The 12,747-nt window shown below is 41.6% G+C and overlaps 1 protein-coding gene across 1 annotated transcript; it reads left to right on the plus strand.

Moving 5' to 3' along the window:
* The first annotated feature begins 814 nt into the window (after window positions 1-814).
* On the plus strand, window positions 815-9,636 carry LOC129826722 (prostaglandin E2 receptor EP4 subtype-like). Its single transcript, XM_055887744.1, has 2 exons — window positions 815-1,933; window positions 3,313-9,636. The coding sequence occupies exons 1-2, from the start codon at window positions 1,154-1,156 to the stop codon at window positions 3,886-3,888; spliced, it is 1,356 nt and encodes a 451-aa protein (XP_055743719.1). The 5' UTR covers window positions 815-1,153; the 3' UTR covers window positions 3,889-9,636.
* Window positions 9,637-12,747: the final 3,111 nt, after the last annotated feature.

Here is a 12,747-nt window from a genome sequence, read left to right on the forward strand (position 1 = left end):
TAATCATTCGATACAGGTCATCATATGCCTAGCTTAGAATTTACTAACTTTTTCAATTTCCTTAAAAAATGTTTTTTACTCTATCTTTCACTTGCTTTTAGCATTTTTTGGTTGTCTGTTCTTTGTATCTTAAGTTCTGCAATTTCCCATCAGACATATCAGACTTTATGTTACAGAATCCTGAAAAACATATTAATATTAAGGTGTCATAGTTGTCAGGATGGCCGAGTGGTCTAAGGCGCCAGACTCAAGGTGAGAAATCTTCCTGGTTTGAAAGGCATTCTGGTCCCCCCCCCCCCCACACACATACTTACACGCAAACAACTATTTTTCAGCAAACACCCTATCTGTATGCAGAGAAAACATAAGCTTCCAGGATGAACCTCAAACAGTGTCAGAGAAAGCAGGGTAAGTCCATCCTGCTGAGCCTCTGACCGATTCTGTTTTAGGAATCCGTTGATAGGCCTAATATGTTGAAACCACACAATAATATAAATTATACCTGTCTACTGTAACGGGCCTTCCCTCCACTGACTTTTGCTTACATAGCGTGGTATTTATGTTTCTGCTGCAATAATGTTACTGACGACCTGTACTGAAATATTATATTTTAATAATTATATCAATCTCAGATATGCAGAGAGCATCCAGGAAGTTCTGTGGGCATAGCCTAATCATTGAAAGTGAGGAACTCTAAACCTTTGTGCGTTTAAGCAGCAAACTACATCCAAAAGGTATTGACAGCTGGAAGCTTGGAGCAGGGGGCGGGGCAGTGCTCATGCAGAGGGGAATCTAAAAAGCGCACAGACACACACTCAATCATATCAGTGAACTGTAGATTATACAGGCAGACGAGTGAGCACGAATCTTAAACATGGATCAGTCATTTGTAAACGTCAATGGACAGGGGATAAGGCAATGACGTCGACGGGTTACAGATACTTGGACAAAATCAACTGAACATCGAAACAACAGTTTTAAAGGCGTTCTAACTTCTGTTGTGAATATATTGATTCAGCTCACATTCAGGATGAAGACTTCAATCATGTTTGATACGCTTCATTTTTGTAGATACCATGCCTAATGCATCTACTGTATTTCTTATTGGGAAATATTAACGACAGCCTATAATGTGACTAAATATTTGTTTAAAATGAGTAACAACACTGTGACCGGGAGGACCATGGTCCCGACTATACCGTCCATCATGTTTATTTTCGGGGTGGTGGGAAATGTGATTGCCATCGTGGTGCTCTGCAAGTCCAGGAAAGAACAGAAGGAGACCACGTTCTACACGCTGGTATGCGGTCTGGCGGTTACAGACCTTTTGGGGACACTCCTGGCCAGTCCCGTCACAATCGCAACCTATGTGAAAGGCTCGTGGCCAGGCGGGGAACCACTGTGCCAATATTTTGGATTCATCATGCTTTTCTTCTCTCTAGCGGGGCTCAGCATTATATGCGCCATGTCCGTGGAGAGATACTTGGCGATAAACCACGCGTATTTCTACAACGACTATGTGGATCAGAGACTGGCGGGCATGACGCTTCTGGCTATCTACATCTCCAACGTGCTTTTCTGCGCTCTACCTAGCATGGGTCTGGGACAAGTCAAAAAGCAGTACCCACAAACCTGGTGCTTCATAGAGTGGCGGAGCAACGTGAGTACCGATGCCGGCTTTTCATATATGTACGCGGGGTTCAGTTCGATTCTAATTCTAGCCACAGTGATCTGTAACGTTCTGGTATGCGGTGCTCTGATTCGAATGCATCGGCGGTTTGTTCGGAAGATGTCATTGTGGACAGACCCCGGACGAAACACAGACCGGAGAAGGAGACGCAGCTTCGGGCATCTGGCCGGCGCAGAGATCCAGATGGTGATTGTACTCATATGCACCTCAGCGGTGGTGCTTATATGCTCCATTCCACTTGTTGTAAGTTTCTCTTCTCACTTTGTGAACCATTTTATTTATTTTTCCTATTCGCAGAAAGACCATTTAAAAACTTTATGCGCACGAGTTAAATGTACGCACGAGTTGATATTTTACGCACATTGTGAATGTAAGTTAGAGTCCGTTGTTTTCTCCTAGTTTATGTACATAGCAGTGTAATACGTGTTCTGAGTGAACAAAACAATAGGAACACCTGATCTTTCCATGACATAGACTGGGCCAGCATCCCTGTGGAATGCTTTCGACACCTTGTAGAATTAATGCCTCGAGGAATTGAGGCTGTTCTGAGGACAAACTGGGTGCAACTCAATATTAGGAAGGTGTTCTTAATGTTCGTACACTCTGTGTACACTGAGTGTACAAAACATTAAGGACACCTTCCTAATATTGAATTGCACTCGCTCCTTTTGTCCTCAGAACAGCCTCAATTCGTCGAGGCATTAATTCTACAAGGTGTCGAAAGCATTCCACAGGGATGCTGGCCCATGTTGACTTCAAGTTGGCTGAATGTCCTTTGGTTGGTGGACCATTCTTGATACACACGGGAAACTGTTGAGCATGAAAAACCCATCAGCATTGCAGTTCTTTACACAGACCGGTGCACCTGGCACCTACTACCATACCCCGTTCAAAGGCATTTAAATATTGTGTCTTGCCCATTCACCCTCTGAATGACACACATACACAATCCATGTCTCAATTGTCTCAAGGCTTAAAAATCCTTTAACCTGTCTCCTCCCCTTCATCTACAAATTGTATAACTGACTTAATTTTGCTGAGCCCCAAGAAGGCAGCAGCTAACGGGGATCCATAATAAATACAAATACAACTCTACACTGATTGAAGTGACATCAATAAAGCATCATAGCTTTCACCTGGATTCATCTGGTCAGTCTGTCATGGAAAAATCAGGTGTTCCTAATGTTTTGCACACTCATTTTATTCTGCTTTGTGTACTAGCACTGACTTAGCTGATAAATACTTTGTTGAGGGAAAATGTACTTGATTAGATATGTGATATGTTGTTGTCTCACCTAGCTATCTGAAGATGAATGCACTAATTGTAAGTCGCTTTGGTTAAGAGTGTCTTCTAAATGACTGAAAAGTCAAATATCACACACGGTCGCACACACACATGCTCGCCACACAAATAAGCATCATTAGTTGTGTGTGGTGTGTTAGTTGTGTATGTTTTTACTGTGTGCCACACCTGGTGTTCCCCTTGGGCAGAATTCAATCAGATGAAATTCAATTTCTCTTGCAGATGTAGGTGTCAAAAAGCTGTATAAAAACATCAGCATCAATGTCAATTAAATTCAGCAGGGCAAAACAAAATTCCCTTTATTCCCTCTCCTTTGCAGGTGCAAGTGTTTCTGAACCAGATTTATAAGACTCCGGTGGAGCTGAGACTGGAGAAGAACCCAGATCTACGGGCGATCCGCTTCGCCTCATTCAACCCCATCCTGGACCCCTGGATCTACATCCTCCTCCGCAAGGCCGTGCTCCTCAAGCTCATTGAGCAGATCAAGTGTCTGTTCTGTAAGATAGGAGCACGGAGGCAGCAGAGACAGGGAGCACATAACTGCCACTGCATTGATGAACACCAGCTCCACTCCATCATCTCTTCACAAGAGTTCCCGTCCTTGGTGTCCCGCGAATTGAAGGAGGTGTCCAGCACCTCTCAGGTCGTCCTCTACCTTCCTGATGGAAGCTGTCATCACACAGGAGAGCAGGTTGGGCTCCGCAATTCCTCTGTCCAAGACCCCCAAAGTTCTTATTTGTCAGAACAGAGAAGTACAGAGGATGGGAGGAGAGAGGTGACAAACCTAACCAGGGACCACTCTGGTGTGGGAGGAAAGACCACTCAGTCATGTGTGAAAGACCAGGCTCTTCATGTGTTGCTAAGTAATGAGACGGTACAGGAGAAATGCATATAGATCTTGTTTATTTGGAATCCCATGAACGGTTACTTCAACAGCTTCTCTAAGACTCCTCATAGTATTGTGAAGTGTCTGTGAGTCAGAGGGATGTCCACACATACATTGACGGCACTGCCTTCAAACTGCCCAAGATGCCTTTTCAGAGAGATTCTGCTCTCCTAAGGGACTTATTCGGTTAGCGGAAGTGTTAGTGCCAACAGAAATAGATTGGCTCCTAGGATGACTCATTTGACATCCTCTAAAGACGAGGAATGGCACATTTAGACAATGTTGAAAAGCTTTTGGTAAGCCAGACAGGAGGAAGGACAAACAAGAGAGAGAAGATGTCTGCTCCACTTTGATGTCAAGCTACCTCGACCAGAAACATTAATGTTTGTTTGTTTTTCCTGTCTTCTCGCACAGGTCAGAGAGCAAGGCTGTAAGAGCAGAGCAGCTTCTCCATGGCCTAAAGGGGCATTGGCTGTACACTGTAGCTAAACAGTTTAAACACTAGCTTCTTTCAATCATTGTGCAAACTGTGAGTTAGTATTTAGAGTATTTAAGCTACAATGATTGAGATGTACAGAATTGTTATTATGATTCATTGAAAGGAATGTAGTATAGGGCCTGTCATTATGTGCCAAACTGCCATGATAACACCAAGGAAAAGTCAGTTCTCACAAAACGATTTGTCTGTAGAAGGTTTGCTGTTCAGAGATACACTTCACTTGACTGTTTTGCATCACATAATAGCTTTAGAGAGTTAATGTATAGTGCAGTATTGTGTGTAATAACATTATCCATGTGTTGTCCTTCAGGTGAGGAGTATGTCAAATTGCGAATTAGAAGGCTTTTTAGAATGCCTTAGTCATGGAATGAGTTGTGCCAACATGCAGGGTAATTTGCCAAACTCTGTATATGTATTTCTATTATGCTGGTACCAGTTTTTGAACGTTTATCAGATTATCAGTGATTCACCTAAGTATTGTCATTGTCATTATTTAGTGACTTACGCAATCAGCCTGGTCTCATATACTAGCATACATAAATCAGGGACACCAGATTAGTGTGACATGTTACGTTTGGTATGATTACGTCAGACAGAAGGTTACTTAAGGAAAAATGAAAGGAGGGCGGTTAGTCGGCGTATAACGCAAACGTCTAGCGCGAACGTCTAGCGCGAACGTCTAGCGCGAACGTCTAGCGCGAACGTCTAGCAACCCAAAGGTTGCGCGTGCGAATCTCATCACGGACAACTTTAGCATTTTAGATAATTAGCAACTTTGTAACTACTTAGTATGTTAGCTAACCTTTCCCCTAACCCTAACCCTTTAACCTAACTCATAAGCTTAACCCCTAGCCTAGCTAACATTAGCCTGCTACCTGAGACCAGGTTGATGCAATTTCTTCTCTGTGAGAAGTTTCAAGTTATTCAATCCCACCATGAAATGTTACAATAGCATAATATGAAAGGTCCTTATCAATTTTGAAATATTATGTTCTGCCATATCTGTAAACCCCCTAAAATGACAGATGTTTTTCATTTTAAATCCAATAAGCTTATGTTGTATCCACCCTATAGAATATTAATTTAAGCAATACATTCTAAAAATGAATTCAATTGATTAACAGTAACTGATACCCACCTTTTGGTTTCAAGGATTTGTGCATGACTCCATTTCCTTTGGACCACCTATGAGACTGAACGTGTGTATGTGCAAAACATCACGCACATGAGTCAGTGTCAGGCAGTGTGTGTGTGTGTCATTAAACTACATGTCATCTAAGAACAAGCGGAAATCATTTATGTAAGCAGGAAGGTTCTCACACTCAGATTCCTGACAGAGTTTAGAGGTCATATTGTGACCCTGTTAGCACACAGATGTTACTGAAAGGTACAGGCCACTGCTTTCCAAGTTTACACAAGTATAATTGGCTAAACAAACCCTAACGAACTTGGGTCCAAGGCCGTTAACGATGAATTCAGGTTCAAACACGCAAAAAGAATCCCAGATCTACTAGTTAGTAACTGAGCACACACACACACACACAATATTGTGATGAGCAGAAGGCAGACTTCCCATAACTTGACTGAGGCAGCATCTTTCATAAAACAACAAGCGTCTATGGCTCCTATCCAGCATGATTCAAGGTCCAGTGCAGTCAAAATTGAGTTTTTCCTTATATCATAGTGTACAACACCTGATGAAATGAACACTGTAAAAGGTGTGATTTTTTTATCAGTGTAATTTACTGATAGTTGCTGGTTGAAAATCCAATCTACACAGGACCTTCTAATCAGCAGGTTTGCATGGGTGGGAGTTTCGACTTTCCATGGTGACATTACTATGCGGCAAATTGGTTAATTGACCAATAACAAAGAGCGTTCCAAACCTCTCTGCCAATAATAGCTAGTCTTCAGTTTTCCTCTCCCTACTCTGCATTGCTGGTTAAGGGCTTGTAAGTAAGTATTTCACGGTAAGATATACACCTGTTGTATTCGGGCGCATGTGACAAATAACATTTGATTTGACTCAGACCACTCCCAGACAGTCCCAGCAAAATTCTTGCTTGAGAAATAGTTTTTTGCTAAAAATATTTTTTTGTCCTTAATGGAAATCTATTACAGTAAGGTACTTAATTACTACCCATGAATTATTTGATATTGATATAGAAACGACTGCATTGGGCCTTTAAGCTTGAACTAGCAATGCTTTGACAAATATGCTGAGAATGGGATATCAACACAGTGTGTGTGAGAGCAACCAACCTCAACATGAGTAACAACAGCCACGCAATGTGTGGTGGAGAGAGCAGATAAACTGTGAAAGGCTGTAATTTATCAAAACACGCTGTTGCATGGAGTACTTCCAAAGAGACAATAGGGCTGTTCACCGCAGTAATTGTCTTGTATATTGACCCTGGTCTGATTGCAACCTTACGTGACACACACTTTTACCAAATGTGTTTATGCCTCTTCCACAAACTACACTTTCATAAGATAGAGCCAGTATATGCTCATGGACACTCTTAATGGGCAAAAATGGGCATTAAGTTGGCGAGCAAGTTCATAAGCTATTAGGTTTCAGGGTCTGGGTTGAGCTAGTGGCCACACTTCCGCCCAGTCTACATTTCCATCCATTCTCCTGTAACATGGCCATATAATGTCAGTAACTACACATACGTTGCCGTTCTGTGCATCACATTACAGTAACAAGGAAACATAAAGCTGCTTTAAGTCAATAGGACGCACGCCAACATCAATTATCTGTCCTGTGTCTCCTGGGAGCTATGACACCGACTGCTCAGCATCAGGGCACATCTGCTGTCAGCTACAGATGAACAGGACAGTAGACCACTACGTCATGATTATTATAGCATTATACATGACAGAGACCAGAAACTATGGGATGGTAGAGATGATAAACCCTCAGTGATGTGCATAAGCTGTATTTCTCAGGTAGTGGGGAGAAAAGACAAATCTAATGTAAAGAGGAAGACCAGGCAATGGTTGAAACCTTGTAAAAACAACACTTTTTTCTCAGGGTACAGGTGGAAATGGTTTATAACAGTGTCATTCATTTTAGGCACGTAAAATCTGTAAATAATGAGTATTTCACTAATTGAGGCACTCATTCAGTGCTGTAGCCAAAGCCATACAGTGTTAGCAGACCAGGGGTCTAAGGCACTGCATCTCAGTGCTGTAGCCAAAGCCATACAGTGTTGGCAGACCAGGGGTCTAAGGCACTGCATCTCAGTGCTGTAGTCGAAGCCATACAGTGTTGGCAGACCAGGGGTCTAAGGCACTGCATCTCAGTGCTGTAGTCGAAGCCATACAGTGTTAGCAAACCAGGGAGGGAGAAGATGATCTAAAAAGCTTCAGGAATTAGTCAACCTTCTGACTCTGTTAAGCCCTACACAAACATAGTTAGGACTCAGAATACAGGCTTAATTCATGGGGTTCAGAACAGTATTAAACACAGCCCGTTCCCACGAAACCAGTTATTAATTACACGTTACACGTTGATCCTCATTGTTGTGTAACATCTACCAAAGCAAATAGGAAAGTCTTAGGCGCTCAATATGACCTGCATAGAATCAGAAAGTAAAGCCCATCAGATATGATTCAAACAAAACAATGTGCTAAAGATCTTGCTTCAGCAAGATGTGAACGCATTTACCTCCATATAAGAAAAACATATTCAGCAATGGAGATGCACCCAAGGGAACAGAGGGAACGTGCAGAAGTGCCCGTTGAGTCGAATACACACATTGAGGACAAGAAACCAAGAGGCCAAAAATGTACATCTGTTGTTGAGGCTCCAAGAAAAAGGACAGGGTAGAAACCTTTTGATGAAAGCCATGAATTAATTGGTGTCATTCTTGTTATCGAGGTCAATGGAGTTGAAAGGTAGAACAGGTTCAGCTCATATAAATCCATGATAACGGACCTTTAAACTGCTTAGGCTTCAGACCTCTTCAGCGGACACATAATAAAGCAATGGATAATATTATATTACAGTCAGTAGATGGATAAATCTTTATTATTACTGACATCCACTTCCCTGTCCCAAAATTAGGGAAGTACTGTCAGTGGTCATAATTACAGAGTATACATTCTTTGTTTGTTTGTTTGCCTGTAGTTCAAGACAAAATGTCAAAGAAAATATATTGCATTCATACTTATGCACCACAGCGAGCAAAGAGGAGTAAGTAAGGCTATATTAGACCTCTAGAAAAGTACAGCAATACAGTCATGTGACTAATATACTGGAAACACACAAGCATTTCCCAGCTAAAAGCTATTGTACCAGCCAACTCCGGTCTCCACTCAGTGATTTTTGGAGACGATTTCAGACTTTCACAAGAGCCCAATTTGAGTATGTTTTCGTTCATTTTTCATCATGATTATTCACAGACGTTACCTAGCAACCAGGGTGCAGAATTCCCCCATTTTCCCCAAAAGATTAATCACCCATTACAAACTTTATCAATGAATATAACCACTGAGCCTTTCCAGATACTCTGGGATGCTGCTTTACTCTGGTCAGATTTCATATGAACTCTTGGAAGTGCCTGGGAAGTTGTCTGGACCATATTGCATGTTTATATAGTGCCCATGTTGTATCTTAGCATGGTGTCCTGGCTCTCTATATGAGAGTGCCCAGTATCCTATTATACCAAACTCTGGCCATGCCCAGGGCCAGCCAGCACTGACTGCAGTCTGGTTCCCAACTGTGTATCTGTTTTAATTGCGGGTTCTCAGAAGACTGATGTGAAACAGTATTTGTTGGGAATAATATTTAACATGGCTTCCCTCCCTTCAGGTGTGTGATTGAATGAGTGATATAAATGTCTGACAGCCAATGGGAAGCGTGGGAACCTTATAGTAAGCAGTGAACATGGGGAACTGGATCTAGGAAAATGGTCACCCTGGAAGACATAGCAAAACAACAACTGGTCATAAATTCATCAGCTTTCAGACACCCTGACGTGTTTTACGAGTTAACATGAACTCAGTGACTTACCAAGAAGCAAAAGAGAACATTTCTGACTTTTTGATATATATGGGAACAGGGACTTATTGTACAATCAAACTATTATGTGTGTGTGTTTTAATGTACTCTTTGCAAGCTATTTCAGAATTTGTTACTGTAAAGCTTCAAACACTAATGTACTGTATTATTGTGAAATAATGAATTTAATAATTGATCAAATGTCATAATTTGGATAAAGCTCTGCCATATCTGTCTATGGCTGAAGTCAGCTGTCAGCTGTGATTCCTTTGTAACGCTTCTCGTGGGCTGAAGGAAGAGTGGACCAAGGTGCAACGTTTAAAGTGTTCATGATTTAATCCAAAAACCCAAATCGAACAAAAACAACAAACAGGAGAACGAAAGCGAAACAGTTCTGTCTTGTGCAGACACAAAAACAGAAAACAACTACCCACAAAACACAGGTGGGAAAAGGCTACCTAAGTATGGTTCTCAATCAGAGACAACGATAGACAGCTGCCTCTGATTGAGAACCACACCCAAATAGGTTTGATCATTCTGAACTTTGCACTAATAACAACCCCAGACCTTCTGTGCCAATGGTTTCTTTATTCAACAGTTTCAAAGGACAAACATCTAGGGCCCACATCCTATGTAGCAACATTCACTTGTTTCCTTTCAGTGAAATTCCAAACTGCAACGACCTTGTCCCAAGCTGTTATGCATCTGAGTGGTTGGCTTATCTTCTCCCTTTTCTATCACACACGTCAGAGGTAAACCATCTTCTGAAGATTTCAAATAGAACTCAATGCAGGATGCAGAACTCAATGAAGAGTTTCTACCGGAATTAAGATGGCCATAACAGCTAGGTCTAAGTGTTTGGGTAGAACTCTGAGTTTTAAACCATTCGGTTGTGTAAACACTCCCAGAACACTTGAATCAGAGTGGAAACTAAAGGAGTAGCCTAAATAAAAAAACATGTGTTAGGTTCTAATTGAACCGAGTAGAAACTCTCGGGTGATTAGTAAAGCTCAAACCAAGTTTATTCACCCAAATGGTCAGACAGCTGAACAGACAAAGACATGTTCCCACCAGCACAAGTATATACATCCCAATTTAGGTGAAGTCTCCTCCTTCCTTGTAAACAATGCATCTGTATTGCTAGGCAGGAAGTTAAGTGATGCGGGTATTAAACTATTCCTTCTCCCTTAACGTGACCGAACCTTTGAAGTTTAGAAGTCAGAACCCGTCATGAGTTTGGACATATCAGGCTGTTTGATATGGATCCATTGGTAGGCTATATAACCCTTCTACAAAGGAACCTCTGAAGTCCAGCTACCTTTTGTACTTAGTTGATGCTGACATACTGTTAGGTTCTAAATGAACCTAATAAAACTCATGGACACTTAATAAAGCTCAAACCAAGTTTATTCACCCATTGGGTCATACAGCTGCATAAGACAAAGACATGGTTCCACAAGTGGTAGTATATATACACCACAATTTGGGGTGGAATCTCCTCCTCTCCTTCCTTCTCCCTTAATGTGACCAGACCTCGGCCCCTTTCCTCACTAAACCACATCTCTCCACCCCTATCAGTGCCTGCCAGCATGTGATCGTATTCCCTTCACTCTGTACATTCCAAGCTTAATTGCCGCCACCATATACATTCCTCCTACAGACTTTAACTTCTGGTGTAGGCCCTAGACTATAGCACTCAATATTTCAACAGGATACCTGATTATTAACACTAATACAAGTTTAGGAGTCAGAACCCAGAATCCATCAACACCAACAGCCTACATTGGAGTAAAATCCCTCACGTTTTATGCACTTCGTATCAAGTTTAGTCTTTTAAAAAGTGTTGTCTTCTTGCAACACTGTCAGTGAGAAAAACAAACGCAGGTAAAGTTCCTCCTAAGTGCTGACAGACACACGCCATCATGATGCTTATCGTTCTCTCTCCTCACCCGTGACCTCTAGTTTGAAAATGTTCCAGAATAAATAAACAATTTACCCTGACCTAAGAAACCACATCAACTGTCATAGCTGTCACTATCAAGGGCTTTACCCAAACCTTAAACCCTATCTGGCCGACATGACTGACAGGGCTGATACGTTCGTCTCCTTTCCTGCTATGATAAACTATCTTCATTTCCGCCTGTACATCCTGTATGGACTAACCACAGTGTTTATTTTTGAATGTCTTTTTAGAGTCTTCACTTTAAAGACGACCAGCTACTTTGTTATGATGAAGCTCCTTCTGGATTCTGATAGAAAACAAGCATATACAGCCATGGAAATCCAATTAAGTTGAAGATCTACTATGCCATGGGCTAATAGGAAACTGGATAAGATGGAGAGAGAACTTTCACTGTAAAGCAAAACACCACTCCCACCTTATACAGCTACTAATATCAGGGACCCATATTCCAATTCGACATTTTCTGTCAAGCGTCTCCAAAACAGTCACATGGACATGTTCAAATGTAATAACACTCCACTACCACCTACAGTTGAAGTCGGAAGTTTACATACACTTAGGTTGGAGTCATTAAAACTTGTTTTTCAACCACTTCACAAATTTCTTGTTTTCAAACTATAGTTTTGGCAAGTCGGTTAGGACATCTACTTTGTGCATGACACAAATAATTTTCCCAACAATTGTTTACAGATTATTTCACTTATAATTCACTGTATCACAATTCCAGTGGGTCAGAAGTTTACATACACTTAGTTGACATTGCCTTTAAACAGCTTGGAGAATTCCAGAAAAGGATGTCATAGCATTAGAAGCTTCTGATAGGCTAATTGACCTCATTTGAGCCAATTGGAGGTGTACCTGTGGATGTATTTCAAGGCCTACCTTCAAACTCAGTGCCTCTTTGCTTGACATCATTGGAAGATGAAAAGAAATCAGCCTCAGAAACAAAATTGGAGACCTCCACAAGTCTCGTTCATCCTTGGGAGCAATTTCCAAACGCCTGAAGGTACCACATTAATCTGTACAAACAATAGTACGCAAGTATAAACATCATGGGACCACACAGCCGTCATACCGCTCAGGAAGGAGACACGTTCTGTCTCCTAGAGATGAACGTACTATGGTGCTCAAAGTGCAAATCAATCGCAAACAGCAAAGGACCTTGTGATGATGCTGGAGGAAACAGGTACAAAAGTATCTATATCCAAAGTAAAACGGGCCCTATATCGACATAACCTGTAAGACCGCACAGCAAGGAAAAAGCCACGGTTCCAAAACCGCCATAAAAAAGCCAGACTACGGTTTGCAACTGCACATGGAGACAAATATGGTACTTTTTGGATAAATGTCCTCTGGTCAGATGAAACAAAAATAGAACTGTTTGGCCATAATGAACAT

The sequence above is a fragment of the Salvelinus fontinalis genome, chromosome 28 (assembly GCF_029448725.1).
Source record: "Salvelinus fontinalis isolate EN_2023a chromosome 28, ASM2944872v1, whole genome shotgun sequence".
NCBI classification, from domain to species: Eukaryota; Metazoa; Chordata; class Actinopteri; order Salmoniformes; family Salmonidae; genus Salvelinus; species Salvelinus fontinalis.